General features: G+C 43.6%; 1 protein-coding gene across 1 annotated transcript in view; it reads right to left on the minus strand.

The window, feature by feature from the left end:
* The window catches only part of Spata13 (spermatogenesis associated 13), a 74,310-nt gene that overhangs the window by 4,118 nt on the left and 44,242 nt on the right, over nucleotides 1-25,950 (minus strand). The window contains exons 5-12 of the mRNA XM_013012207.1: nucleotides 17,111-17,247; nucleotides 15,277-15,456; nucleotides 14,676-14,861; nucleotides 10,475-10,654; nucleotides 8,153-8,385; nucleotides 7,098-7,227; nucleotides 2,761-3,133; nucleotides 916-990 (exon numbers count right to left, since the gene is read on the minus strand). Coding sequence (XP_012867661.1) covers nucleotides 916-990; nucleotides 2,761-3,133; nucleotides 7,098-7,227; nucleotides 8,153-8,385; nucleotides 10,475-10,654; nucleotides 14,676-14,861; nucleotides 15,277-15,456; nucleotides 17,111-17,247 — 1,494 coding nt within the window. The remainder of the gene's footprint in view (nucleotides 1-915; nucleotides 991-2,760; nucleotides 3,134-7,097; nucleotides 7,228-8,152; nucleotides 8,386-10,474; nucleotides 10,655-14,675; nucleotides 14,862-15,276; nucleotides 15,457-17,110; nucleotides 17,248-25,950) is intronic.

The raw sequence follows: 25,950 nt of genomic DNA on the forward strand, positions 1-25,950 counted from the left end.
GAAGGGGAAACAAACGAGGAGGCTACAATGCTTGATAAGAAATGTACTCATTATCTTGCCCATGTAATTGTAACCCCTCTGTACAGTATTTTCACAAAAAAACCCACAAAAGCAACCCCCAAAAAAACTCACAAAAGAAAAAACAAATCCCCAAAACAAAAACCAACAACAACAAACAACAAAAAAACAAAAAAACAAAAAAATTTGAGCTAGATATTTGGTGTCATCTGCACTGTGGAGACATTAGTGCACATGCACTGGGACTCAGCTATACGTGGGGATCTCCTCTCTGAAAGACCTCTTCTTTTTATGTCACTGACTGCTTGACACGCTGCACCTGGAGCTTGCTCTGTACACAGGCCAGGTGCAGCCAGCTTACTGCTCCTTGCATGCCTTCAAAATGGGTGATAGACCAAGGAAGGTTATCACCCATCAAGAGGCTTGAAAAGTGACATAATTCCCTAAGGGATTGGAAGAGCAAAGGAGTCTAGCAGAACCAAGGGTCTACAGCTCTCTTGTGCCACTTAAGAAATGTATGTATCCACTTACAAAACTGGATACAAGCCAGTGCCTGTGGCTCACGTCTGTAATCCTAGCTGCTCAAGAGGCTGAATCCTAAAAACCGAGGTTCCACAGCAGAAAGATCCATGAGACTCTTTTAACCACCAAAAAAAAAAAATCAGAAGTACAGCAGTGGCTCAAGTAGTGGAATGCTAGCTTTAAGCAAAATAGCTTAGGGACAGCGTTCAGGCCCCAAGGTCAAGCCCCAGGACTAGCACAAATCCAAAACAAACAAAAAAATGGATGCAGACTCTGGTCCTCTGGCTTCTCCTCAGCACTCCGAGCTGGTCAGTCCAACAGCCACTAGCCTCCCCCAGGGCATTATGAATGAGCCAAACCTTCTCCAAACCTTACCTTTTGACTTGCCCTGTCCTGCCTTCTGAGCGTTTAACATGGCGAGTTTCCTCTGGTTTTCTGGAATTTCCATTCCTAGATTTAGAAACAAGTATAATCTATATTCAGAATACAGGAAAACATTTTGAAAAGAAATCCCTGCCCACGTGGATGCCAACGTTTTCATCCCTACCTAAAGAACCAGGAGAGAGATGAAGAGACTGAGCAAGGAGAATGAAAGGATTGCCACAAGGAATCTCCAACTTACCTTCTCCATTTTTATTATTATGGTAATGGTTTTGGGTATTGGGATTGAACTCAAGGCCTCACACTAACTAGCTAGCTAGTCTACCACTGAGCCACACCTTCAGCCATTTTTGTTCTGGTTACTTTTTTTTTTTTGGTTGGTTGTGGGGCTTGAACTCTGGGCTTTGGTGCTGTCCCTGTGCTCTTCAGCTCAAGGAGAGCGCTCTACTGCTTGAGCCACAGCCCCACTTCTGGTTTTCTAGTGGTTTATTGGAGATAAGAGTCTCATGGACTTTCCTGCCTGGGCTGGCTTTGAACCATGATCCTCATATCTTAGCCTCCTGAGTAGCTAGGATTACAGGCGTGAGCCATTGGCGCCCGGCTTGTTCTGGTTACTTTTGAGGTAGGGTTTTGTTTTATTGCCTGGGCTAGTCTAGACTGCAATTCTCCTATTTATGCTTCCCACTGTAGCTAAGAGGACAGGGATGGACCACCATGTCCATGTTTTCTATTGAGATGGAGTCTCATGTATGTCTTTTTTTGGGGAAGGAAGGAGGTTAAACTGGCTTTGGTTCATAATTCTCTTCATTTCTGCTTCCCAAGTACATGGGATCACAAGTGTGAGCCACAAGTGCAAAATTTTTGTTTGTTTTTGCTGGGACTGGGGCTTGAACTCAGAGCTTGGCCATTGTCCCTTAGTTGTTTTTTTTCTTTTGCTCAAGGCGGGCACTTACTTTATCATTTGAGCCATACCTCCACTTCCAGCTTTTTGTTGGGTAACTGGAAATAAGAGACTCACAGACTTTCCTGCCTGGGCTGGCTTCAAAACATGATCCTCAGATCTCAACCTCTTGAGTAGCTAGGATAACAGGCATGAGCCCCTGGTGCACATTTGTCATTCTGTGTCTTTCTAACTGCCATCTGCAACTATCTGGAGAATCCTGGCAGAAAGGTATTGAGTCCAACAATGAGGCAAGCAGCCAATATATGGTACCTGCCAGAAGCCAGATATAGAAGACCCTAATATAGAGTGGAAAGAGCTTTAAGGAGAGTTCTGTGCCCTCAGAGGGATCACTATCTGCCTATGGAGGGTCTTGGAAGACACTGCTGCTTTTGATGACAGGTTAGCCTAGCAGACTTAGAAATCCTGTTAACCATATCACTGGTCCCTGGGAATCTGTGGGAGAGAACAAAATCCAGGGCCAGGCTAAGCCATAATATGGACCAACATATACAGATGGAGGGGATGTGGCTGGCTCAATACTCTGGATCACGTGACCCTTGAGGTCTGCACTGATGTGGGCTACGGGGACCAGTGTCTCTTATCTACTGCTGAATTTGAATTCAACAGCTCATGCTCACAATTCTAACTTGCTTTGGAGGCTCGGGAGTGTAGTCTTGTCACAAAAGATCACAACCTGAAGGCTATCTTATATCATGGTTTTGATGCACATGTGCCATCTGTGGTGGTCTGGCTTTGAGCAAGTTTAGAATTTATAATCCCTTTTTCTTCCTCCACACTGGTATTTAGCTCTGAGGGAGTGGGTTGAGGCCCAGCAGGCACAGGGCAGAGGTCAAAAGGCAGAGGTTAATGATCACCCAAAGCTAAGGTTTCCTCACCCATCTCCTGATCTTCTTGTACCCGCTGTCTTTCCTCTGCATAGGCCTGCAGCCACCTGGCTTTGTCTTCTTGTTTTTTGGCACAGAACAGATGGACCTCCTCTGTGGTCCTACTGACGAGCTTAAAGGCATTTCTCACGCTGAGGTTGCAGTCTTTGTCCCGCCCATCTTCCACGTCAATCAGCTCCATCTCATCCATGTCCATGCGGCCCTTGTAGTACAGCATGTCCCTGCGTAGCAGGTCCTTTTTGCAGGCCACCAGCTGGTGGTCAAACAGGAAGAAGGTCCGCTGTTGGCTCTTGCCCTGCTTAGTGATTCTGGTCAGTTCTCCTGAATGAATCAACTCAGAGCTGCGGTCTAGAATATCCAGGCCCTAGAGGGATAAAAGTGACATATTTATTTAAGACATTTATTTAGCGTGTGTGTGTGTGTGTGTGTGTGTGTGTGTGTGTGTGTACAAACGTGCACGCGTGCATGCTGATACTGGGCTTGGACTCGGGGACTGGGAATTGTATAGTACCTCAGCTTTTTTGCGCAAGGCTGGTGCATTACCACTTAACCCACAGCTCCACTTCTGTATTTTTTTGTGGTTGACTGGAGATAACAGTCTCATGGACTTTTCTCTGAGCTGGCTTAGAAGTATGATCTTAAGATCTCAGCTCCTGAGGAGCTAGGATTACAGGTATGAGTCACCTGGCTAAGTCAGACTTTAGATCTTCCAACTTGGATTCCAGGTGGTGTCAAGGCACTAAGGAGCTCAGAGACCATCCTTGGATTCCTATTCACCTGAGACCACCAACTTCCTGTCCCCACACCCAGGAGGGCAGGGTCTCAAAGGTTGGCCATCTTAACCGCTCTTGTGATCTACTTGTCCAGGACATGTCTCTCTTTACTTTTTACTCAATGGCAAAATGTTTTAGTACCTCTGTGTGGCCTGAAATATCTTCCTGACCTGAACTTCTAGTGTAACCATACTAAACTAATAGAACCTAGCCAAGATCTGCAAAGCAGCTGAGAAAGATAAACCTTCAAAGCACACAAGACACATCAGAGAGGTTCTAACCTACAGGGACACATTACAAAAGACTCCCATGATTCCCTTTCCTTTGTTTGTTTGTTTGCTGCCAGTACTGAACTCAGGGCCTGGATGCTTTCCCTTAGCAGTTTCACTCAAAGCTAGCATTTGGGCCACTGCTCCATTTCCAGGCTTTTAGTAGTTAATGAGAGATAAGAGTCTCATGACTTTCCTATCTGGGCTGGCTTCAAATCGCAATCCTCAGATTTCAGCCTCCTAAATAGCTAATAATATAGGTATGAGCCACCAGTGCCAAGCTTTCTCATAACTTTTGAGCCAACCTGAGCAAAAACACAAGACACTGGTCTAAAAAAATAACTTAAGTAGGGTGCTACTGGCACATGACTATAATCTTGCTATTCAAAGTCTGAGCCTAAGATTATTGATTTAAAGCAAGTCTGAGCAGGAAAGTCTGTGACACACTTTTCTCCAAGTAACCGGCAAAAATTGGAAGTAGAGCTGTGGCTCAAGTGGTAGTGCCAGCCTTGAGAGGTAAAGCTGAGGGACAGGGCCCAGGCTCTGAATTCAAGCCCCAGTGCTAGCATGACAACAAAAAAAATCAGTCAGTCAAAATAAGTAACCTAAAGGACTAGGATGTGACTCAAGTAGTTCTACCACTTTAATTTGTGAAGCCATGAGTTTAAAACTAAAGTTCTAACACACAGACAGACAGGCAGACACACACACACAGACACACAGACACACACACAGACACACACACACACACACTTGGATCTACTCCAGTGTTACCTTATGGCACATGATAAGACATTTGATTTCATTTTGTAAAATCTCATTCTCCTCTAATCCCAGCATACACAATATTTTTTAGAGCTTGAATTCAAGAAACAGTTCCATTATTTACTTGCCTGGAGCTATTTTATGCCCTAGATTCTCTGCTTAGAAAATAAAGGAGCCAGATTCTGTCTCTTGAGTCAGCCCAAGCTCTGGAAATCAACAAGGCCACTGAAAATGAGTACTTCTTTCCACCTGTCACTGACATAGTCCACTTCAACTTCAAAATCCCTAATTGTGTGTGTGTGTGTGTGTGTGTGTGTGTGTGTGTGTGTGTGTGTGTTAGTCCTAGAGCTTGAATTTAGGGCCTGGGCACTGTCCTTGAGCTTTTTTGCTGAAGGATAGATACTCTATCATTACAGCTACAGCGCTACTTCCTGTCTTTTGCTGGTTAATTGGAGATAAATGTCTCATAGACTTTCCTGCCTAGGCTAGCTTCAAACTCTGATCTTCAGATCTCAGCCTCCTGAGTAGCTAGGATTGCAGGTGTGAGCCACTGGCACCTAGCTAAAAAAAACATTGGTGTGATATTAGGGCCTGGGGACTTGTCTCTGAGCATTTTTATTCAAGACTAGTGCTCTAGTACTTGAACCACAGTTCCACTTCTGACTTTTTTTTGGTGTGTGTGTGGGGGGGGAGGGATTACTGGAGATAAGAATCTCACAGACTTTCTGCTTTCTTGGCTAGTTGGCTTCAAACCATGATCCTCAAATCCTAACTTCTTTCTCCAAACCTCCTCAGTTCTTAGAAGTCAGTTCTGACCACTTACTGGATGTAGGGCAGGTCTTATTTGATCCAAGAACTATGAGAACTCACATCTGTAACTCTAGCTACTCAGGAAGCTGAGATCTAAGGATCATGGTTAGAAGCCAGCCCAGGCAGAAACGTCTGTGAGATCCTTATTGCCAGTTAACTAGCGAAAAGTTAGAAGTAGAGCTGCGGCTCAAGTGGTAGAGCACTAGCCTTGAGTGAAAAAGCTAAGGGACAGTAACCAGGCCCTGAGTTCAAGATCCAATATCAGCACAAACTAACAATAAGAACAAAAATCTATGTCTGCTTGCTCTTCTCAATATCAGCGGTACTATGCAGAGGAGATCCACACAGGCTTTGACACTGTGCTGCCCAGGGAGGCTGAGCTCCATCCAGCTTGCTCACTTTCTAGCTATGTGGCTCTGGCTTTTTGCTGCACTTTTCCATCTGTGAAATGGGAATAATATAGTTCCCACCTTGTTGATAACTTCGATGACTTCACAAATATAACTGTCAGACTGGTGCTTGACATGTGGTACATACAATACAGGCACTAGTTGTTACATACCCATGCATGTACAAATAAGTAATATGATTACTGCTATGATTACTGTGTATTTGTACTGGATTATGTAATACTCTGTAGGTAGCCTCTGAGGCAAATATCACTCTCCTCTACACAGATCACACTGTAGCAGTAACACTCTATTAATATGTGGGGTGATCACCCATTCAGTATCTCTTTGATTGTGTAGGGGACCATGGAAAGGGAAAGCTGGCTTTCCATGTCAGAAAAGCCAGGAGCTAAGCAATTCATTGACACCAATACTCTTCAGATTTTATTTCTTTGAGGGGTGGGGTATAAAGTAGTTAATTGTTTAATTCAATCCAATAATATGCTTCAAAATAGATCATTTTTGTGGGGTATGCGCACGTGTAGTTCTTGGGGCTTGAACTCATGCACTATTCCTGAGTTTTTTCAAGGCATGCTCTACCACTTAAGCCACAGCTCTACTTTCAGCTTTGCAGGCTGACTTCAAACTGTGATCTCATATCTCTGTGTAGCTAGGATTACAGGTATGAGCCATGGTGCCCAGCTTAGAGAGGTCTTTAGGAGCATGTACCACAGAAAATCCAAAATATCAAGTGTCAATAATAATGCTTCTTGCCACCACTAGTCAAGAAGGGATGAAAAAATGTCAACATTGTTGTTGTTAGGGGGGTGTTTAGTTTTTTTTTCATTTTTTCCCCTTCTTTTTAAGGTGGGCAAAGTGGGGAGGGGTACAGAAAAAGAGAGAAGGGTTAAAGCACACAGTTGTACTATTCAGTATACAGCATGTGGAAAATGGCCTATGTACCCTGTGTGCAAGAATGGGAGGGGGAAATTGAGGAAAGAGCTAAAGAAGGGGTGACATTGTCCAAAAACAAACATACTCATTACATGTCCTTGGTACAACACCTTAATCGCAACAATAAGATTTTATATATATATATAGATAGATAGATATAGATATAGATAGATAGATAGATAGATAGATAGATAGATAGATAGATAGATAGATAGATAGATATTTTTTTTAAGTAGAAGACTCCAAAGCCAAAATAAATTTTAAAAAAGGGATGGGTAGGACTGTGTGTGTTCATGCATGTGTAAGGATATATATAAGTGTGCATGTGTATGTGTGTGTGTATGTGTGTGTGTGTGACTTGTACTCACCTCCCAGCCTACAATGGACAGCTGCCAGCGAGCAATCTTGTCAATGCTTTCCAGTTTGCGTTTGCGTTCATTGATCAGACAGGCCACATGCTTCATGGCCTCGTAGGCTGCTTTGATATTGCTGTAATCACTGCAAAATGCAGTTATTTTCAATCACGGGACAAGTGACTCACAAAGGATCCCTGCTGTAAACACACCCATGGTCTAGACATAGGGGCTTTTAAACAATGGTTATTATTTCTCGTGAATAGCTCACAGTCTGCATAGGTTAAGGGAGCTGATGGAATTTAATTCAGAATTCTTTGGAAAAAATGTTATTTTCACTCATTTCTCAGAAATCACAATGAATGAAAGCAAATGCCACAAGAAGGTTTAGTCACAGTGACTACAGATTACTTTTGTTAGTACAAGGAATGGTCTGTATTATTGCTTTGATTCTAACATGACCAGTTTTACCATATAAAGTATGATTAAAGTCATGTCAAAAGCAATTCTTTCCAGCAAGCTTCATCTCTTACCCAGTGCAGGAAGCGCTGTCAAAGGACACAAGCCTCAATGTCTGAAGTGGGGAGTTATATGTGTGCTAATAAGGGATTTGTCTCATTATGCTACCATCAAACCAAACTCATCTGTTCTTTCCAGCAAGTCCTCGATCTCAAAATGGATCAATGACTTGAATGTAAAATCTGAAGCTCTGAAGTTATTAATATGAGTACAGGGAGTATACTTCAAAATATTTGTCCAGACAAGGACTCTCTGAATTGGACTCCAACAGTTCAGGAAAAGCAAACATTGACAAATGGAATCATATTGAACTAAGAGACTTTTACATAGCAAAAGAAACAATATACAAAATGATCAGACAGCCTACAACAATGAGAAAAAATGTCCAGAATATAAAGAAAATCAGAAAAAAGTAAGCACCAACAAATAATCCAATCAATAAAAGCACAAATGTTCTGAACACTTTCCAAATGAAGTTACACAAAGGAACATTGGTATTACATTTGTTAAGTTATAATAAATAATAGCACAATCGCGTGGTGCGTGCTCACCTGTGCTCCTGCGTGGTGTACTTGAGCAGCTCGGCCAGCTGCAGGGGATATTTGCAGATCTTCTGCACAGGTGTGAGGAGGAAGCCATCCAGGGCAATGTCAATCATCTGCTGGAGCAGACGGCAGGCCTCAAAGAAGTGCCGGTACTTGCCCTGCTTCATGAGGTTAGAAAGCTCTACACAGGCGCCCGGATGGTTGTTACAGTATTCAGAGTAGATGGCGAAGCCCTCTTGCTGGAAGGAAAAGCAGCCTAGTCAGGTGGAGGGTACACAGCTGGAACAAAGGGAGATATATTACAGCAAGAATAGGCCGTGATCCTGAACGACTCTTGGGTGACAGGAAATGCCTCCCTGTCCCTAGGGGAGAGGATTGGGTTCTCTGTAAACATGGGGTCGATAGCTGAAGCTCGAGTGAAAACGAAGGCATAGCTTTGAGGCCCAACTTTCTGATATGCTCCTTTTTCTTTCTTCTTTCCACTGACAAACCCTGATCAGGAAGTGCCACAGGCTGCACTCCCTTCTCCCTACATGTCTCCTGCCTAACCCTCTAGGCTTGGCCTACTTAATTTGAAAGGCTCTTACCCACTTTGCCTGGACTTCTTTGGGTTTTTTGTTTTGTTTAATTTTTTGTTGTTGTTGCCCATACTGAGGTTTGAACTCTGGATCAGAGTACTCTCTCTTAGCTTTTTCACTCAGGGCTGGCATTCTACCACTTGAGCCACAAACACCTCCACTTCTAGTTTTTGCTGGTTAATTGGAGAACAGAGGCTCACAGATTTTCTTGCCCAGGCTGATTTGCAACCATGATCCTCAGATCTCAAGTTTCCTGAGTAGCTGGGATTACAACCATGAGCCACCAGGCCCGACTTGGATTTCTTATTTAGAGGTACCACCATGATGCTATCCTTGGTGTATCATCAGTTTCGGAGCTGACTCCCTTTCTACTTTCCCTCCAAGGGCAGGTATCTCTGGCATTCAAGGCCCTGTCCCTGGGCACTGTCCCTGACCATGGCCTTCCCCAACACTGCACCACAGGGCTCTCCAGAGCTGCCTTTCCATCCTGCCCTGCCCTATTTCATTCACTCCATAGGCCTGCTTGTAGACAAACACTGCATGTCTAAAGCCAAGCCCTTATCTTCCCCAGAAAACAGATTTTCCTAACCCACACTTTCTTTCTCTGAGACTCAGAATCCCACAGGCAGTTTTGACCACAGTCCTTTCTTTGTTGTTTACAACCAGTCTTTCTGGACTTCGCTCAAAAATACCCATCACAACAAATCCTTGTTGCCTATCCACTGAGCCCCTAGGGCCCAGCTCCTGCTTTCTACTGTGGCCTTTCTCAATCTGTTGCCCGACAGGAACCCATTTCTCTGCCTAGGCAGGTCTTCTATAGGGTCCCAGAGATGTCCCTGTCACCTAGAGTGACATCTCCCCCTTGACTTCTCACCAAACATTGTTCTCAGGGATTTAAAACTCTTCCCACCCAGTAGCCCCAGCTCTGCTGCCTCTACAAAGTCACTAAGTCCAGCACCTAGAAAGTAAAGGGCATGCTGTCATGGTTACTATCATTATACTTGATCCTCAGGCTTTGGACTGGAAATTACATTTTCCTTTTTAGATGACTGTTGGCAGTGAGGCACTGGTGGCTTGGGCTTGTAGTATTAGCTATTCAGGAGGGTGAGATCTGAGGATTACAGTTTGAGGTCAGCCCAGGCAGGAGAGTTTGTAAGACTCTGTGGCTCAAGTGATAAAATATCAACCTTGAGGATAAAAGCTAAGAGTCAGTGCCCAGACCTTGAGTTCAAGCCCCAATAGTGGCATCAAAACAAAAGTCTGTTTAGTATTCCACAGTGACAGTGAATCACTAGTGAGTGATGTCTCCACCAGACATGCCACCATCACAGGAAGGCTCCAAATAGCTGTAGTATTACAGTCACTGTATAGGCTATATTTTCCCCATCTGTGCAGTAGGGAAGACAATCATTGGCAGAGCCAAAAGAAGGCATCTCAAAACTCTTGTTTCACCAGGTTCTGGTACCACATATCTATAATCCTAGCTACTCAGGAGGCTGAGATCTGAGGTTTCTGGTTTGAAGCCAGTCCAGGCAGAAAAAGATCCAACAGACTACTATTTCCAGTTAGCCAGTAAAAAGGCAGAAGTGGAAGTGCAGCTCAAGTGGTAGAAGACCAGCGTTGAGTGGAGAAGCCAGGTGAAAGTGCGCGTGCCTGCGCTCTCCCCCCCCCCACACTCTATTTACAATGGAAACATTTCAAAATGAAGATGGGAGTGGATAATCTCAACTGGAGAGCAATGGTGACGTACGTGCTGAAGAAAGCAGGACCCAATCTCGCTCAAGTGGGGCTCCTCTTTGTTGTACTGTTTCTCAAGGTCTTTCAGAAATTTTCTTTGGAATTTGTAGATGTCTTCAATGTTTCCAAAAATCGTGGCTAGCTGTGCAACCGTGAACATTCCTGTGTGTTTGCGACATTGTCGAATATAGCCCTGCAAAACACAAAAGCAAACTTTTAAATGGAGGCAAAAATTATTTTTTGAATAATACAGGCTTTTCGTTTTTTCTTTTGTTTGAGTTCTTGGAATAGTTTTATTTATTTTTTGTATGCTGGTATTGATGCTTGAACTCAAGGCTTGGACTATAGGCATGAGCCAGCAGAGTCTAGCTTAGAATGAATTTTAATTAGAGAACATTATTTTTACCTCCATAAGTCCCTAAGGAGACCAACCCCTTCCAAGATTACAATTTGCCATAAATATTTTTAAAACAAACCAAAGGGAAAAATTTCATGTGGTTGGATTTTTAAAGTTTCCAGAAAAAGGTTTTCAAACGTCAGAGTTTCAAATGTCAGGGCTTAAAATTTAGTATTGGTATTATTTTTTAAAAACTCCTTTGTGTGTGGGGATAGGGGACGGCGAAGGACAGGTATTATGTGCCAGTATTGGGATTTGAAAGCTGGGCCTCAAGATCTTAATTAGCTTTTTAACTCACAGCTGGCTCTTTTCTGCTTGAGTCATACCTCCACTCTGGCTTTTTGCTGGTTAATTTGAGATAAGAGTCTCTCCAATTTGTCCATCTGAGTTGGCTTTGTAATTGGAGATAAGAGTCTCACAGACTTTTCTGCCTGGGCTGGCTTCGAACTGTAATCCTCAGATTTTAGCCTCCTTAGTAGGAAGGATTATAGGCGTGAGCCACCAGCACCAGCCTAAATTTTTTTTCCCATCTTAGACCTTGAACTCTAGGCTTAGGTGCTGTCCCTGGGCTCCTTTTTGATCAAGGCTAGCACTCTACCACTTGAGCCATGGTGCTACATGCACGTTTTTCTGTGATTAATTGGAGATAAGAGTCTTACAGACTTTCCTACCTGGGCTGGCTTTGAATTGTGATGCTCAGATCTCAGCCTCCTGCTTGCTAGGATTATAGGCATGGGCCTGGCCAGAGCCTGGCCTGGCCCAAATTCTCAAGATGATCATTTTTCCATCCCAGTTCCATCTCACAGCCAAGAAAACCTGCCAATCTCAGTCCTTGCTGGCTGTGCTGTGAATGTGATCCTGTGCATTGTCATTTCTGGCTTACTAACCAAGAATGCCACTATTATCTGCTTTCTCAAGTCCACACATCTTTAGCTAGAGGCCAACACTAATTATTTCTCTCTCTGCACTATGATGGGGTGACAAGGGCTTAGGTAGAGTTAGCTATCCATATTTGTAGTACCTACTTCTGATAGTATCACCTATTGAAACAGATTAAACTATCCATTTAATAAAACATTTGCTACAGATTCATGGTATAATTGTGTGTGTGTGTGTGTGTGTGTGTGTGTGTGTGTGTATGCGCTGGGACTTGAACACAGGGCCTGGGTGCTGGCCCTTAGCTGTTTCACTCCAAGCTGGTACTCTACCACTTGGTCCATAGCTCCACTTCTGGTTTTTTGCTGGTTAATTGGAAAGAAGAGTCTCAGAGACTTTCCTGCTTTGGATGGCTCTGAACAACAATTCTCAGCTCTCATCCTCCTGAGTAGCTAAGGATTACACATGTGAGCCACCAGTGTTGTTATAAATTTTAAGAGGAAAATAATACAAGATAAGAGCTCATAGTGTTTGGAAAAAAAAAAGAGTTCAAAGTGTTTGAGTTTAAAACCCAACCCCACTACTTAATGTGGTGGTGTGTTTCCTCATCCATAACAGCAAGCCCAGTGAAAATGTTGTGAATAGCTGAATTTAGCCAGGTAAAGGGATGGTTACATGGTTAATTTCTTACAATTATAGTCAGTTATTTCAATTTTTCTAAAATGCTACTCTGAAGACTTTTCACTTACCACAAATTTATATAGACTATCTGGAAGTGGAACTATGGTTCAAGTGGTAGAGTTCTAGCCTTGAACCAAAGAACCTTGAACAAATGAGACTAACATCTGAGGATCACAGTTCAAAGCCAACCTGGGTAGAAAAGTACCCAGGCCCTGAGATCAAGTCAGCAGGACCAACAAAAAAAAATGTCCATAGCCAGATGCTTGTGGCTCATGACTGTACACCCAGCTACTCAGGAGGCTGAGATCTAAGGATCATGGTCCGAAAGCCAAACCAGGCAGGAAAGTCTGTGACACTCTTATCATCAATTAACCATCAGAAAACCAGAAACAGAGCTGTGGCTTCAAATGGTAGAGTACCAGCCTTGAGCACAGAAGCTCAGGGACAGCGTCCAGGCCCTGAGTTTAAGCCCTACAACTAACCAGAAGAAAAAAGTATATAGACTAAAATGTTGGCAGGTTAGACTTGAGTTTCTCTTCGGTGCTGAAGCTGATGATGAAAGACTAGTGCTGAACTCAGCACTCACAGATAGATAACTGGTCACACCAACAAAACAGTTCACCCTGAGACTCAAGACAAGAGCCACAAGCAAAGACCAGCCTGGGGCAAAAACAATCTTCCAGACTGTGAGAAAAAGCAATCTTACCTATCAAACCAAAGTGTCTCTACCTTGTAACCAGTTACCGTTTTGTATTGATCCTTCCTGGTACTGTTATATCCTAGAATACATTTGCTTCTTGACTTCAGACTGTCACTCTCAGCTGTGTCAAGGATATAAGTCCTTACCAATGGGATTAAAGAATAGACCCCTGAGCCTGGACAGGAAAGTCTATAAGACACTTATCTCGAATAAATTACCAAAAAGCTGGAAGTGGAGCTGTGGCTCAGGTGGCAGAGAGCCAGCCTTGAGCACAAAAGCCCAGGGACAATGCCCAGGCCCTGAGTTCAAGCTCTAAGGCCAGCATACACACAAAGAAAGTATAGACCCCATCTTGAGTGGCAACTTTTTCACTGACACTTGGAGTGCTTTCTAACTTCCTTGTACCATCCTATCACCCTGGTAACCAATTACGAATAGGATGTGAACCTGACTGCTTGACAAGGAGGAGGGGCAGATTGGCGTTAGGATAAAAATCAAGCAGACTGCCCCGCTCAGTGTGCTGACCTAACTCTAGGGAAAATGGCTACACAAGCACCCTTCTGTGCAGAAGTAAATTGCCTTGACAAGATCTCCTTTATTTCTTGAGTCTATTTTTTTCTGACAGCAGGGGTCAAATGTGTTTCCAACACAGACTCATTTTTACTCATGGTCAATTCTCTGAAGCCAGGTTAAGACTACAAAACAAGAGGTTCTGGTAGCATATATCTGTAATGCCAGCAATAAAGGTGGCACAGGCAGGAAGATCAGAAGCCAAGACAGGCATTAGACCAAAGTAGAGACCCTACCTGAAATAAACTAAAGCGAAAAGGTCTGGGGCATGGTTCAAGTGGTAGAGTGCTCACCTAGCAGGCACAAAGCCTTGAACTCCACAAAATGATTACAAAATAAAACTTACTGTTGAGAAGACTACTAACCTTGAATGTCACCATGTAACAATGCTCAATAGGAAATGGACTCACTACCTTGCTCATGTTACTGTGACCCTTCTGTACAGTATCTTTACAATAAAAATATATATTAAAAAAAGAATTTAACCTATTTGAAAAAAAAAACCAAACCTTTTTTTCCCCCTACCATGCCTAAATAGCTCAGAATCTCATCTGGAAGTTAGAGATTACACAGTAGGGGACTGGAAAGAGAAAAATCTATGACTATAAATCAAGTGGATTTTTGCTAAAAGAATGCTCCTTTTTGTCAGGTGGGTGCTGCTGGCTCACGCCTATAATCTTAACTACTCAGGAAGCTGAGATCTGAAGATCAAGGTTTAAAGCCAGCCTGGACAGGCAAGTCCATGAAACTCTTATGTCCAATTAACCAGCAGCAAGCTGGAAGTGGAGCTGTGGCTCAGGTGGTACAGCACAAGCCTTGAGCAAAAAAGCTAAAGGTCAGGCCCTGAGTTTAAGCCTCAATACCAACATGTGATGATGAAGAAATGGAAAGAGCAGAGGGTGTAATCATGTGGCTGTGATTGAGGAACAGCTGTGGACTACACCCCATAGGGCATGGCGGGGGGGGTGTTTCTTGAGGTGTGGCACTCACCTCACAGATGTCTTTCAGGTGCTTGATGTACACCCGCTCAGTGTTCATGATCTCCCGGATGACATTGGTCCGCATCTGCTGCTTGCTCTCAGTGAGCTTGTGACGAGCCTGGTTGGCCTCTTCCTCCTGCTGCTCACCATGGGGACTGTTGGAATTCTCTGGCAGCTCTTCCTGATTGACTCGAAGCTGCAATGTATCACAGGTGACAGGTGACATCATGGGGACCCTGGTGTCTGCTTGACTATGATTAGTTACTTAAGCAAAGACGATTACAGCAGTCGAACTTTAGACAGGACTGGCACATATTCGGAATGTAAATCAATTGCAAAAGGATTACAGGCTCCTGCCTATAATCCTAGCCACTCTGGAGGCTGACGTCTGAGGATCGTAGTTCAAAGTCAGCCTCAGCAGAGAAATCCATGAGACTCTTGGCTCCAAATAACCAGAAAAAAACTGTGACTCAAGTGGTAGAGCACAGCCTTGAGTGGTAAAGCTTAATGAGAATATGAGGCCCTGAGTTTAAGTCCCAGAACTGACATCAACCAACCAACCAACCAACCAACAACATGGGAACCCTATAAAGCATGAAGGCCACACTTACCCTGACAAAGCTGGCAGGAAACCAGGCTTCCTTATTCTCATTCCGACCCCACCACCAGTCCTTGTTTGAAGCTTCCAAGACCTGGATGACGTCCCCAGCCTTGAAGCCCAGTTCCTGGTCATCCATGGTCACATGATCCCAAAGGGCTTCCGCACAAACCACGCTGCCATCACAGATCAGCTGGATGGGATAGGTAGGCATGCTTAGCACAGAGCATAGGATGGCAAAGGAGCTACATGGGGACCTGCTAGTCCTTGTTGGACACACCAGTGGTTATACAAAACCAACTGAGGAAAACATATAGGGGAAAATAGTACCAGCTGGGGTCTAGGATCTGCTCATACCTATAGTTCTCACTAATCAGGCAGCTGAGATCTATAGATCATTATTCAAAGCCAGCTTGGGCAGGAAAATCTCTGAGATTTTTATGCTCACTTAACCATCACAAATCCAGAAGTAGAGATGTGGCTCAAGTGGTAGAGAATCATCCTCGAGCATGAAAGCTAAAGGACAGTATCCAGGTCCTGAATTCAAGCTCCATTAGCAGCACCAAATAAATAGTACAAGTGAGGTGGCAAACACCCATAATCCCAGCACTCAGGAGGCTGAGAAAGAATTGCAACTTCTAGCCTAGCCTAGACTATACATAGCAAGACCCTTGTCTCATAAGCCAAAAAAGGAAAAAAACAAAGAAAAAATATGTACAAATGCTCATCAACTAACAATGGGGTTTATCATAAGAAATGATATAGGTAAAAAATGCATTTAATACACTTGACATACCATTCAGCATAGCTTACCTAACCTATCATAAATGTGCTCAGAACAGTCCAATTAATCTATAGTTGAACAAAATTCCCTATATTACAATGCCTACATTACAAAAAAGTATTAAGTGCCTCATGCAATTTACTGAATCCTATACTGAAAATAAAAAAGCAGAATGGTTATTTTGTATTGCTTGCCTGAAGAGAGATCAAAATTCAAACTGTAAAATATGAGTTTGTACCAAATGCATATGTATAATTTTCCTACCATGATGAAATCAAGATAGCTTGAAAAGCATCAGAGTCAAAGACTGTCAGTGTCTGTGTAGGTAGCTTACTTAGCTGTCAACTGGTTATCTAATAAATTTGAATACCTGGAATATTGGCTCTAAAAATGACTTCTGAGCAGACAGACTAGATGTCTCAGTCAGGCTCCCTAATAATACATATAATATTTGTGCTGCACTGCCATGGGACCAAATTTGTGTCTAACTGTATAGATAGTTACTTCAATTAAAAATACCCAAGGTGACAGCAGTGAGAAAGTAAAGAACAGATATAGCTTATATATTCATATGGCCAGGAGCAGGTGATTTGGCCCAGTTTCTTTTATTCCCATGCAATCTCTCCCAGGTTGGTCATACCTTAGCCAAAATGCCTGAGATGTATGTGTTCAGATTTGTTTGGGTTCTACAACATTTGCATAGACCAGTGACTGAGTGTTCTTAATCTGAACATGAGAAATCTTAGCAGGGACCAATGGCTCATTCCTGTGCTCTTAGCTACTCAGAAGGCTGAGATCTGAGGATCAGGGTGTGAAATCAGCCCAGATAGAAAAGTTTATGAGATTCATCTACAATTAACCAGCAAAAACCTGGAAGTAGAGAGGTGGTACAAGTCATACAGCACCAGACTTAAGCAAAATGCTAAGAGACCATGCCCAGATCCTGAGTCCAAGCGCCAGTACTAGCACTAAAAAAGATCAGATAGCAACAACATCTAAGGTAGCTGTGGACATTAAAATCCAAAGGTCTGCTTTGTGTCACTGTCCTGGGGAATTGCACTACCTCGTTGATGGCCAGCTGCTCCCCTCCTGGCTGTAGATACCGAGGGTTGGCCTGGCAGAGCTCTTCATAGGTGAAGTCCTCCTCACTCCCGTTGTCGTCCACTAAGGCAGAGGACTCAGTCCCTCCATCTGAAGAAACTAAGAACAGCAACAATAAGGAATGTTTACAAGACTTACTTCTCTAGGTGTAGGCATGGATGCTTCTGAACCCAACACTCCAGATGCAGAGGTAGGGTGACAGTAAATCCTTAAATATATACATAAGCCAGGCACTGGTGGCTCCTGCCTGTAAATCCTAGCTACTAAGGAAGGTGAGATATGAGGACTGAGGTTCAAAACCATCCTAGGCATACAAAGCAGAAAGACTCTTATCTCCAATTAACTAGCCAAAAGCCAAAGTGGAGGTATGGCTCAAGTGGTAGAGAACCAACCTGAAGGAAAAAGATAATCAAGATCTCAAGACCCTGAGTTCAAGCCTCACTACTGGCACAAAAAAGAAATACAGAAAGACCCAGTTAACAAAATTTTCTATGACAAAATGAATGACCTTTGCTATCAAAATCCCCAGGAAAATAGTCAGTTTTATCTTGTACAGACAGTTGCTACTGAGATATTAATGTTGAGGAGTTGATGATAAGGAAGCAGGATTAAGCATGACAGACAGAAATGGAACATTTCTGGGAGTATTATCAACCCAGCACTACTTTTGTGAGTTAAGTCGCAATGGATTACCTGTGATTTAGTGCTCTACAGTGGATATAAAAATACAGATAATAAGCTAGGTGCCAATGGCTCAAGTCTGTAACCCCAGCTACTCAAGAAATTGAAATCTGAAGATCACAGTTCAAAGCCAGGCCAAGCAGGAAAGTCTATGAGAGTCTCATCTCCAATTAACCACCAAAAAATCTAGAAGTAGAGCTGTGGCTCAAGTGGTAGAGTGCCAGACTTAAAAGAAAAAGCTAAGGGACAGGGCCAAGATCCTGAGTTCAAGTCCCAATACTGGCATAGAACAAAACAAGCAAAAATAGGTATCATTGTTTTCAAGCCATATGTTCAAGACATGCTAGAAGAGGTATGTAGTATGAACTCTTTGCCAGGAGTCAGTAGGAGGCTGGGATCAGGAGGATCAGAGTTGCAGACCAGATACAGCCAGTAGAAAAGTCCATGAAACTCCATCTTAAAAGAAGAAACTCTGCATGGTGGCATATACCTATCACTCAAAATACAGTAGGAGGCATACAACAGGATTGTTTTCCAGGTGTGTGTTAGGCAAGAAGCAAGACCCTATTTCCAAATAACCAGCACACAAAAAAAGTTAGAAGTGTAGCTCACTGACAGAGCTCGTGCCTAGTAAACATGAGATCCTGAGTACAAACTCCAGTACCACTTTCCTCAAAAAGGAGTAGGAATTAGGGGCTGGGAAGGTGGCTCAGTAGTAGAGCGCTTGCCTAGCATGCTCAAGGCCCTGGGTTCGATTCCTCAGCATCACATAAGATAAGCAAAAAGAAAAAAGCCGGAAGTGGAGCTGTGGCTCAAGTAGTAGAGTACTAGCCTTGAGCTGAAGAGCTGAGGGGACAGCGTTCAGGCCCCATGACCGGACCCCCCCAAAAAAAGGAGTAGGAATTAATTTTAAAAATTAATTTTAATTAATGAATTAATTATTGTGGGAGGGAGGTACCGGTGATCTTAGGGCCTGGGTGCTGTCCTTTAGATTTTGCTCAAAATTGGTGCTCTACAATTTAAACTACAACTTCACTTTTAGCTCCAGTTTTTGGTAGTAATCAGAGATAAGAATCTCATGGACTTTTCTGTCTGGGCTGGCTTTGAACCTTATCTCAGGTATGAGCCACTAGTGCCAGATCTCCCATGCCTAGTTTCTAGGTGAAGTTTCCCATAGGACTATAAAAAGAAAAAACACTTGTGGTTTCAGGTAGACACTGGGCATCTTGGAAGGCTTCCACTGTAGTAAAGGGGTGCTGCTGGATAAAGTATAGCATGTGGAAAGGGCTGAGGACAGTGGCAGGAGCCACAGGGGACAGCTAGTGAGAAACAAGGCTGTCAAGAGTGGGGATGAGGCCCTGTCCCAAGGAAACAGCAATGGCAAATGGAGTCCAAGGACATTGCACAGATGGCACTCTGGCCAGAAGGATCAAGTCAAGGAGGTTTCAGAACATTTAGGCTCCTGGGAGGAGGGATGAAAGGTTATCACGCTGTGATGGGAAGAAGGGGATACTGGATGAGATCACTGGGGTATAGTACTCTGACTGCCCTTTGCCTTTTTCAAGAATTGGTAAATTAACTGCGTGCCTGTGGCTCACATCTGTAATCCTAGCTACTCAGGAGGCTGAGATCTGAGAATCATGGTTCAAAACCAGCTGGGGAGGAAAGTCTGTGAGACTCTTATTCCAATTGATCACCAAAAAGCTAGAAGTGGAGATGTGGCTCAACTGGTAGTGTACTAGCCTTGAGCAAAAATGTTAAAGGATAGCACCCAGGCCCTGAGTACAAGCCCAGGACTGGCACCAAAAAGAAAAACAAAACAAAAACTGTGAAATCTACATTTTTACCAACTGTACTCTTGGTGGACAGGTCTGATAAACCCAAGGTGTATGATTCATTCCTAGCTCAACTCAACTGAACTGACCATGTTCCAGAAGCTCTACAGGTACATCTCATCCAGACCACCCTAGGCCCACTAAGCCTTCTGCCTGTAGTGGCTCTCACCTTCCTTCATCACTTCAGCCATGCCCTTGTGGGAGACAAGAGTCTGTAAACAGAACCTCCAATTCTTACTGAGCCAGTGCTGGTGGCTCATGCCTGCTGCTAAGAGGGCTGAGATCTGGGGATCACAGTTCAAAGCCAGCCCAGACAGGAAGTCTATGAGATCCTTGTCTCCAACTAACCACCAAAGAGCCAGAAGTGGAGGAATGGCTTAAGTGGTAGAACACCATCCTGGGGAAAAAAAAAGCTAAGGGACAGTCTAAAGGTCATGAGTTCAAGCCCCAATATTGGTACAAAAATAAATGAACGAATAAATGAATAAATAAATGATAAAATAATAAAATTATGATAACAAAAAAGATTCATAACAAGCAGCATGTCATTTATGGGATTCTTGAGTTCTGTGCCAAGCACAGATAAAACTGTGGTTATAACGAAGAGATCTAGGCAGTAAGCCAGAGCCATGCATGGTATTCTTCCAGCAGACAGACCAGGCTATGGTGGCAACTTGACTAGTCCCACCTTTTCCAGCTGGGCCCTAATCATTCCTGTCCGTCTGTGGTAGTCTCTTTCTCACCAATACCCTGAACCTGAACTCTGACTCTCTGGAGTGCTACACCTAGTCAGGTGTGCTCATGGGTTTCTGTTTGTCATCTGCTTCTTCTGTTCTTCCCTCTTTTCCAGAGCCTTCCTGTGAGCCTAGGAGAAGCTAGCTGTGCTCATGAGACTTACCCTGTAAGTCTTACATCTGTACCCTGCTGGGTAATCAACTATATAATGCCCTGAACATTGAGAAGTCATTGAAACCTGGATAAGCTGATGGTGATACAGCTGGTTTTGCACTGTTCTGTGCACCCAGGTGAAGGTGCTGAGCTCTACCCACTTGGGGACAAAGTGAAAGTGAGCTGCCTCAGACATGTGTTAGGGGGACAGGGTGTTCCTGGACTTGAGTTCAATGCCAAGATGTAAGCCAAAGTGGCCAAGCGGAAAGGGTTGCACAGGTCAAGTGGCAGCAGAGAGCCAGCTGTGTGTGTGTGTGTGTGTGTGTGTGTGTGTGTGTGTGTGTGTACAGGTCAAGTGGCAGCAGAGAGCCAGCTGTGTGTGTGTGTGTGTGTGTATAGCACCAAATGGGTGACACCACCTACCAGGAGCCCCCCTCTCTCTTTCAGAGAGGCTCTCTTCCTTGGGAAGTGCAGGGCTAGGGGTGTAGGTGGGAGGTTTTAAGAAAGGCAGGTCTCTGCTATCTGAAAAATGCTCGTGAGCCCAGAAAAGGAGTAGTGACTCTTTCTTTCCAAATGTAACTTCCAGTTCCTCTGCTGCAATTAGAGCTCTTGCAGATGGGGAATTTGAGGTTGCTGGTCTAGGGCACTTTCCTGTGGGTGGGGGGTGGTTTGGGGTGTTGGGACAGGAAGTTGTGGGGAAGCTTTTTCTTCATGTATGAGTATGTCTCCAAACACATCAGAGACAGCAGGAAAGCCAGCAGCCTTTCCCCCTCCCTGGGGGAAGCTGCCTGGGTTTAGGGCTGAAATGGTTTGAAGTCCTGTATGAACAGAATCTATACACATCCCCTGGCCTACAAAAGGCCAGAAGCTGCAGGAATCTTTGGATCTCAGCCAGCAATGATCTGGCACTGCCTGGCACCATTGGCATTTCTCCTTAACACATTAAAGCCATGGAGGAGCTGAGGGGGGATAAAAAGGAGTAAAAGCATCTGCCTCTGACCCTTACCCCAGTACCACCAAAACAAAGGCTAGAAATGATGCTTTTTTTCCCCTTAAAGAAACCCGGAACAATATCAGCCGGGGAGAACCAGTCATCTGATGTGGCTGTCATTGGGAAAAGTTAATTGGCAGAAAAAAAGTAGTGATTATGCAAATCTCTCATTTATAGGACTCTAATGAAAAAGAAAATCTACTGGAGATATAGAAATGGAACTTTCTGGAAATAGTTGTGGACAGGTTTATAACTGACCTCTGAGCTACTCCACAGGGGCTTACGAGAATGAGGGGTTTTAGGAGAAGGATTTCTTCAGCAAGTTTGTTTCTACATCATGAATAAGCACTTACTGAGACCCCTGAAAACAAGGTATTTCAGAGGCCACATCAACTGACTCAGTCTCCCCAGGACCAGGCAAGGCAAGACAGGTACATGAAGCAAGGACAAGGGCAAGGCTACTGTCCTCAAACTGATGAATATGCTAATTGCCCTGATTAGACCATGGCAAGGTAACTACATACATACAACATACTATATCTCAAAGACATGTACACTTATTATGTGCCCATTAAAAATAAAATTAAGATTTATTTTAAGAAATGATCTACGCCAATATCCTAGTTCCCTATCTTTCTAGCTATGTGATCCAGAAGTAAGTATCTCCACTGCCTCAGCTTCTCTTTTCCCATGAAAGCAAGTTTACATGTTTAGGTGAGTTGTTTTTTTTTTTTTGTACTGGTCCTGGGGCTTGAACTCAGGGTCTGGATGCTGTCCCTGAGCTCTTTTGTTCTAGGCTAGTGATCTATTATTTGAGCCACAGCTCTACTTCAAACCTTTGTTACTGGTTAATTAGGAGGAGATAAGAGTCTCACAAACTTGCCTGTCTAGTTGGCTTCAAACCATGATCCTCAGATCTCAGTCTCCTGGGTAGCTAGGATTACAGATGTAAGCCACTAGTGCCCAGCTCAAGTTTACATGTTTAATGTACTCAGAGGTCATTCATCTTCTCCTGCCTTTTGCAGCCCACATGCAGCTCACCAGCAAACCCTGACTCCACCTTTCCTTTCATACGAGTACATAACTGGCCACCTCTCATCTGTTTCAAAAACCACTCACTCTGGCTCCTCCTGCTAGCTTCTACCCTTCCCATTGCAGACTGGATATCAAACCACAGCAACCCAAGATACTTTACATCCTTCACAAACCAGACAAGTGTCACTCACCAGCTCAAGCCAGCCTCAGAGAAGTGAAGCCCTGAGACCTTCCAACATCCATATATCAACCATCCACCCACTCCACCCGACCCCTGGCCCGCAATAGCATCCAGACTGCCCTGAATCTGATATCCTTTCCCAAATAAAAGCACCAGCCTCATCTCCCAGCAGGAGCAGGCTATCCCATTTAAATCCTCACTATGGTTTTACTGGTGGCTCACACCTGTTACCCTAGCTACTCAGGAGACAAGATCTGAGGATTGGGGTTTGAAGTTAGACAGGGCAGACAAATCTGTAAGACTCTTATCTCCAATTAGGCAGCAAAAAGCCAGACATGGAGTTGTAGCTCAAGTGGCAGAGTGCCAGCCTTGAGTGAAAAAGCCAAACAAGGGCATGATTTCCTGAGTTCAGGCCCCTATACCAGTACAAAAATAAATTTAAAAATAAATTAAACTACATCACTAACTGGAGAAGTCAACTGATTTTTTCTAGGTTCATATAGCCAGAAATATAAAAATATAATTGAAGCCAGGAAACACACACATGTGTGTGAACGCACACATGTGGCTGCACACACACACACACACACACACACACACTTCAGTTGTCCTTAGTTTTTTTTATTAAAGGCTAGAACTCTACCACTCAAGCCACAGTTCCACTTCCAGCTTTTTATTATTGGAGGTAAGACTCTTACAGCTTTCTTGTGCAGGCTGGCTTTGTACCTCAAACCTCAGATTTCAGCCTCCTAAGTAGTTAGAATTATAGGCAGGAGCCACTAGTACCTGGTTTGCGCAGGTATTTTCTTTTTTTAAGTGTCAGGTGCCAGTGGCTCATGCCTGTAATCCTAGCTACTCAGGAAGCTGAGATCTAAGGATCACAGTTTGAAGCCAGACCGGGCGGAAAGTCAGTGAAACACGCATCTCCAACAAACTACAACAAACTACTCAAATAGGTAGAAATGGTGTTGTAGTTTAAGTGTAGAGCACTAGCTTTGAGCAAAAAGCAGGTCAGGGACAGTGCCCAGACCCAGAGTTCAAGCTCTAAGACCAGCAAAAAAAAAAAAAAGTTGTTTCAACTGATACCTATGGAGAATTCTTTTCCCTAGTAGTTAGAAACAGGTAATGTATTTTATTTACTGTCTAGGATGGACATTCCCTAAAAGCAATAATTCCAATCTAATTTCCCACCAGCTGAATTCCCAGTGCCTGGTACACACAGATGCCCAGGACATATCGGGTAGATGGGAGGAGACGGCCACGTAACTACATTCCAATCTGCATTCTTGACAAGACAACAGAACCATAAGAAATCATGGAGCTGAAGATTCCCATTACTGAGTTTTCCTACATAAATACTTGTGCTTTGGTACAACTGCCTGCCATACACTCCATCCCTCTTGTCCACTGTGAGGTTTACATACCACAAAATTGCCTAACGATGCATTTCTCAGAATGTGGCCCCAGTGTTAAATGGTACTCTACAGCCTATGGGCTGAAAGCACGGATTTAGGGCAGATCTGACTTCAAATGAAAGGGCTATATAATCGTTATTTGTTATTTCTGTTTGTGAGCCCTTAATCAAGTTCCTTTCTTAGTTTTCATACCTTGAATGTGGATAATAATACCCACCTCTTGAAACTGTTTATGATTTCTCAACAGTAATTACTATTGGTTTGACAAGGGCCTCAAAATCAAATGTTATTCAACTTGTCAGGTCTGTAACCCTAGCTACTAAGAAGGCAGAGATCTGAGGATTGTGGTTTGAAGCTAGCTCAGACATACAAATACATGAAATTTAACCAAGAGAAAAGCAGGAACTGGAGGTATGGCTTATGTGATAGAATACCAGCCTTGACTAGAAGAATCAAGTGGGAACTTGAGACCTTAAGGTAAGTACTGATATGAAAAAAATACAGGTTATTCAAAGCACTCTAGAAACTGAAAACAATATCAAAATTGCAAGATAGCATTTTGCTTTTTTAAAACTTTTAAAAAATATTTTTGGGAGGGACAGTAGTGAGGTTTGAACTCAGAGCCTTGTGCTTTCTAGGCAGGTGCTTTACCACTTGAGCCATGCCCCCTACTACTTGACCCACATCCCAGCCTCTCCCCTTTCATTGTGCTGGTCTTGGGTCTTGAACTCAGGGCCTGGACACTGTCCCTAAGCTTTTTTTTTTTGCCCCCTCAAAACTAGTACTCTACCACTTGAGCCACAGCTCCACTTTTGACTCGTTGGTAGTTGATTGGAGTTAAGAGTCTCATGCATTTTCCTGCTTGGGCTGACTTGGAATCACAATCCTTAATTCTCAACCTTCTGAGTAGCTATAGGTGCAGGACTGAGTCACCAGTGCCAGGCTTTCCCCAGCCCTTTTTGCTTTAGGTATCAGAGTCTCACCTTTAGCCTGAACCATCTTGGACTATGATCCTTCTATTTATGCTTCCTGCATGGCTAAGATGAGAGTCATGGGCCACCACACCAGCTTTTATTGACTGAGATGGCCTCTTGCTAATTCCTTGTCTAAGCTGGCCTATAACTTCAATCTTCCCAATCTCTATCTCCCACTACACTTGATATAAGGTATCTTTTATTGGGCATTTAGGATGTGCCAGGCACTGGTTTTAGCCTTGTTAGGTACATCAGCTCTATATAAGCCTCTTGGCAATGCTAGGTAGTGTGTACACAATCACAGATGAATACTCCCAGTCTATGTCCTGTCTCTCACACACAATATTGGCCAATATTGCCTCTTCTGTACTTCTGTCACTAATAATGAGACAAATATTAAGACAGATATTAAAATGCAGCCAGCACTTCTGCACCACTCTGGATAGTAGCAACTATTGCTGCTTCTTAGGCCTTCAGTGATTGCTGTCTTAATCCTTAACCTTTAAGACTTTACTATCCAAGACTAGCAGCTCATGCTTGCAATCCTAGCTGCTCAGGAGGCTGAGATCTGAGGAACAAGTTTAGAAGCCAGCCTGAACAGACAAACCTGAGAGACTCCAACTAACCAACAACTAACCAGCAAAAAAGCTGTAAATGGGCTCAAGTGGCACCAGCCTTGGGCAAAAATAAAACAAAAACAAAACCCTAAAGGACAGTGCCCCAGGCTCTGAGTTCAAGCACCAGTACTGATGCACATATACACAAAGACTTTTACTACATTCCCAATTTATCTATGTCTAAG

The sequence above is a fragment of the Dipodomys ordii genome, unplaced genomic scaffold, assembly GCF_000151885.1.
Source record: "Dipodomys ordii isolate 6190 unplaced genomic scaffold, Dord_2.0 Scaffold1, whole genome shotgun sequence".
Classification (NCBI taxonomy): domain Eukaryota; kingdom Metazoa; phylum Chordata; class Mammalia; order Rodentia; family Heteromyidae; genus Dipodomys; species Dipodomys ordii.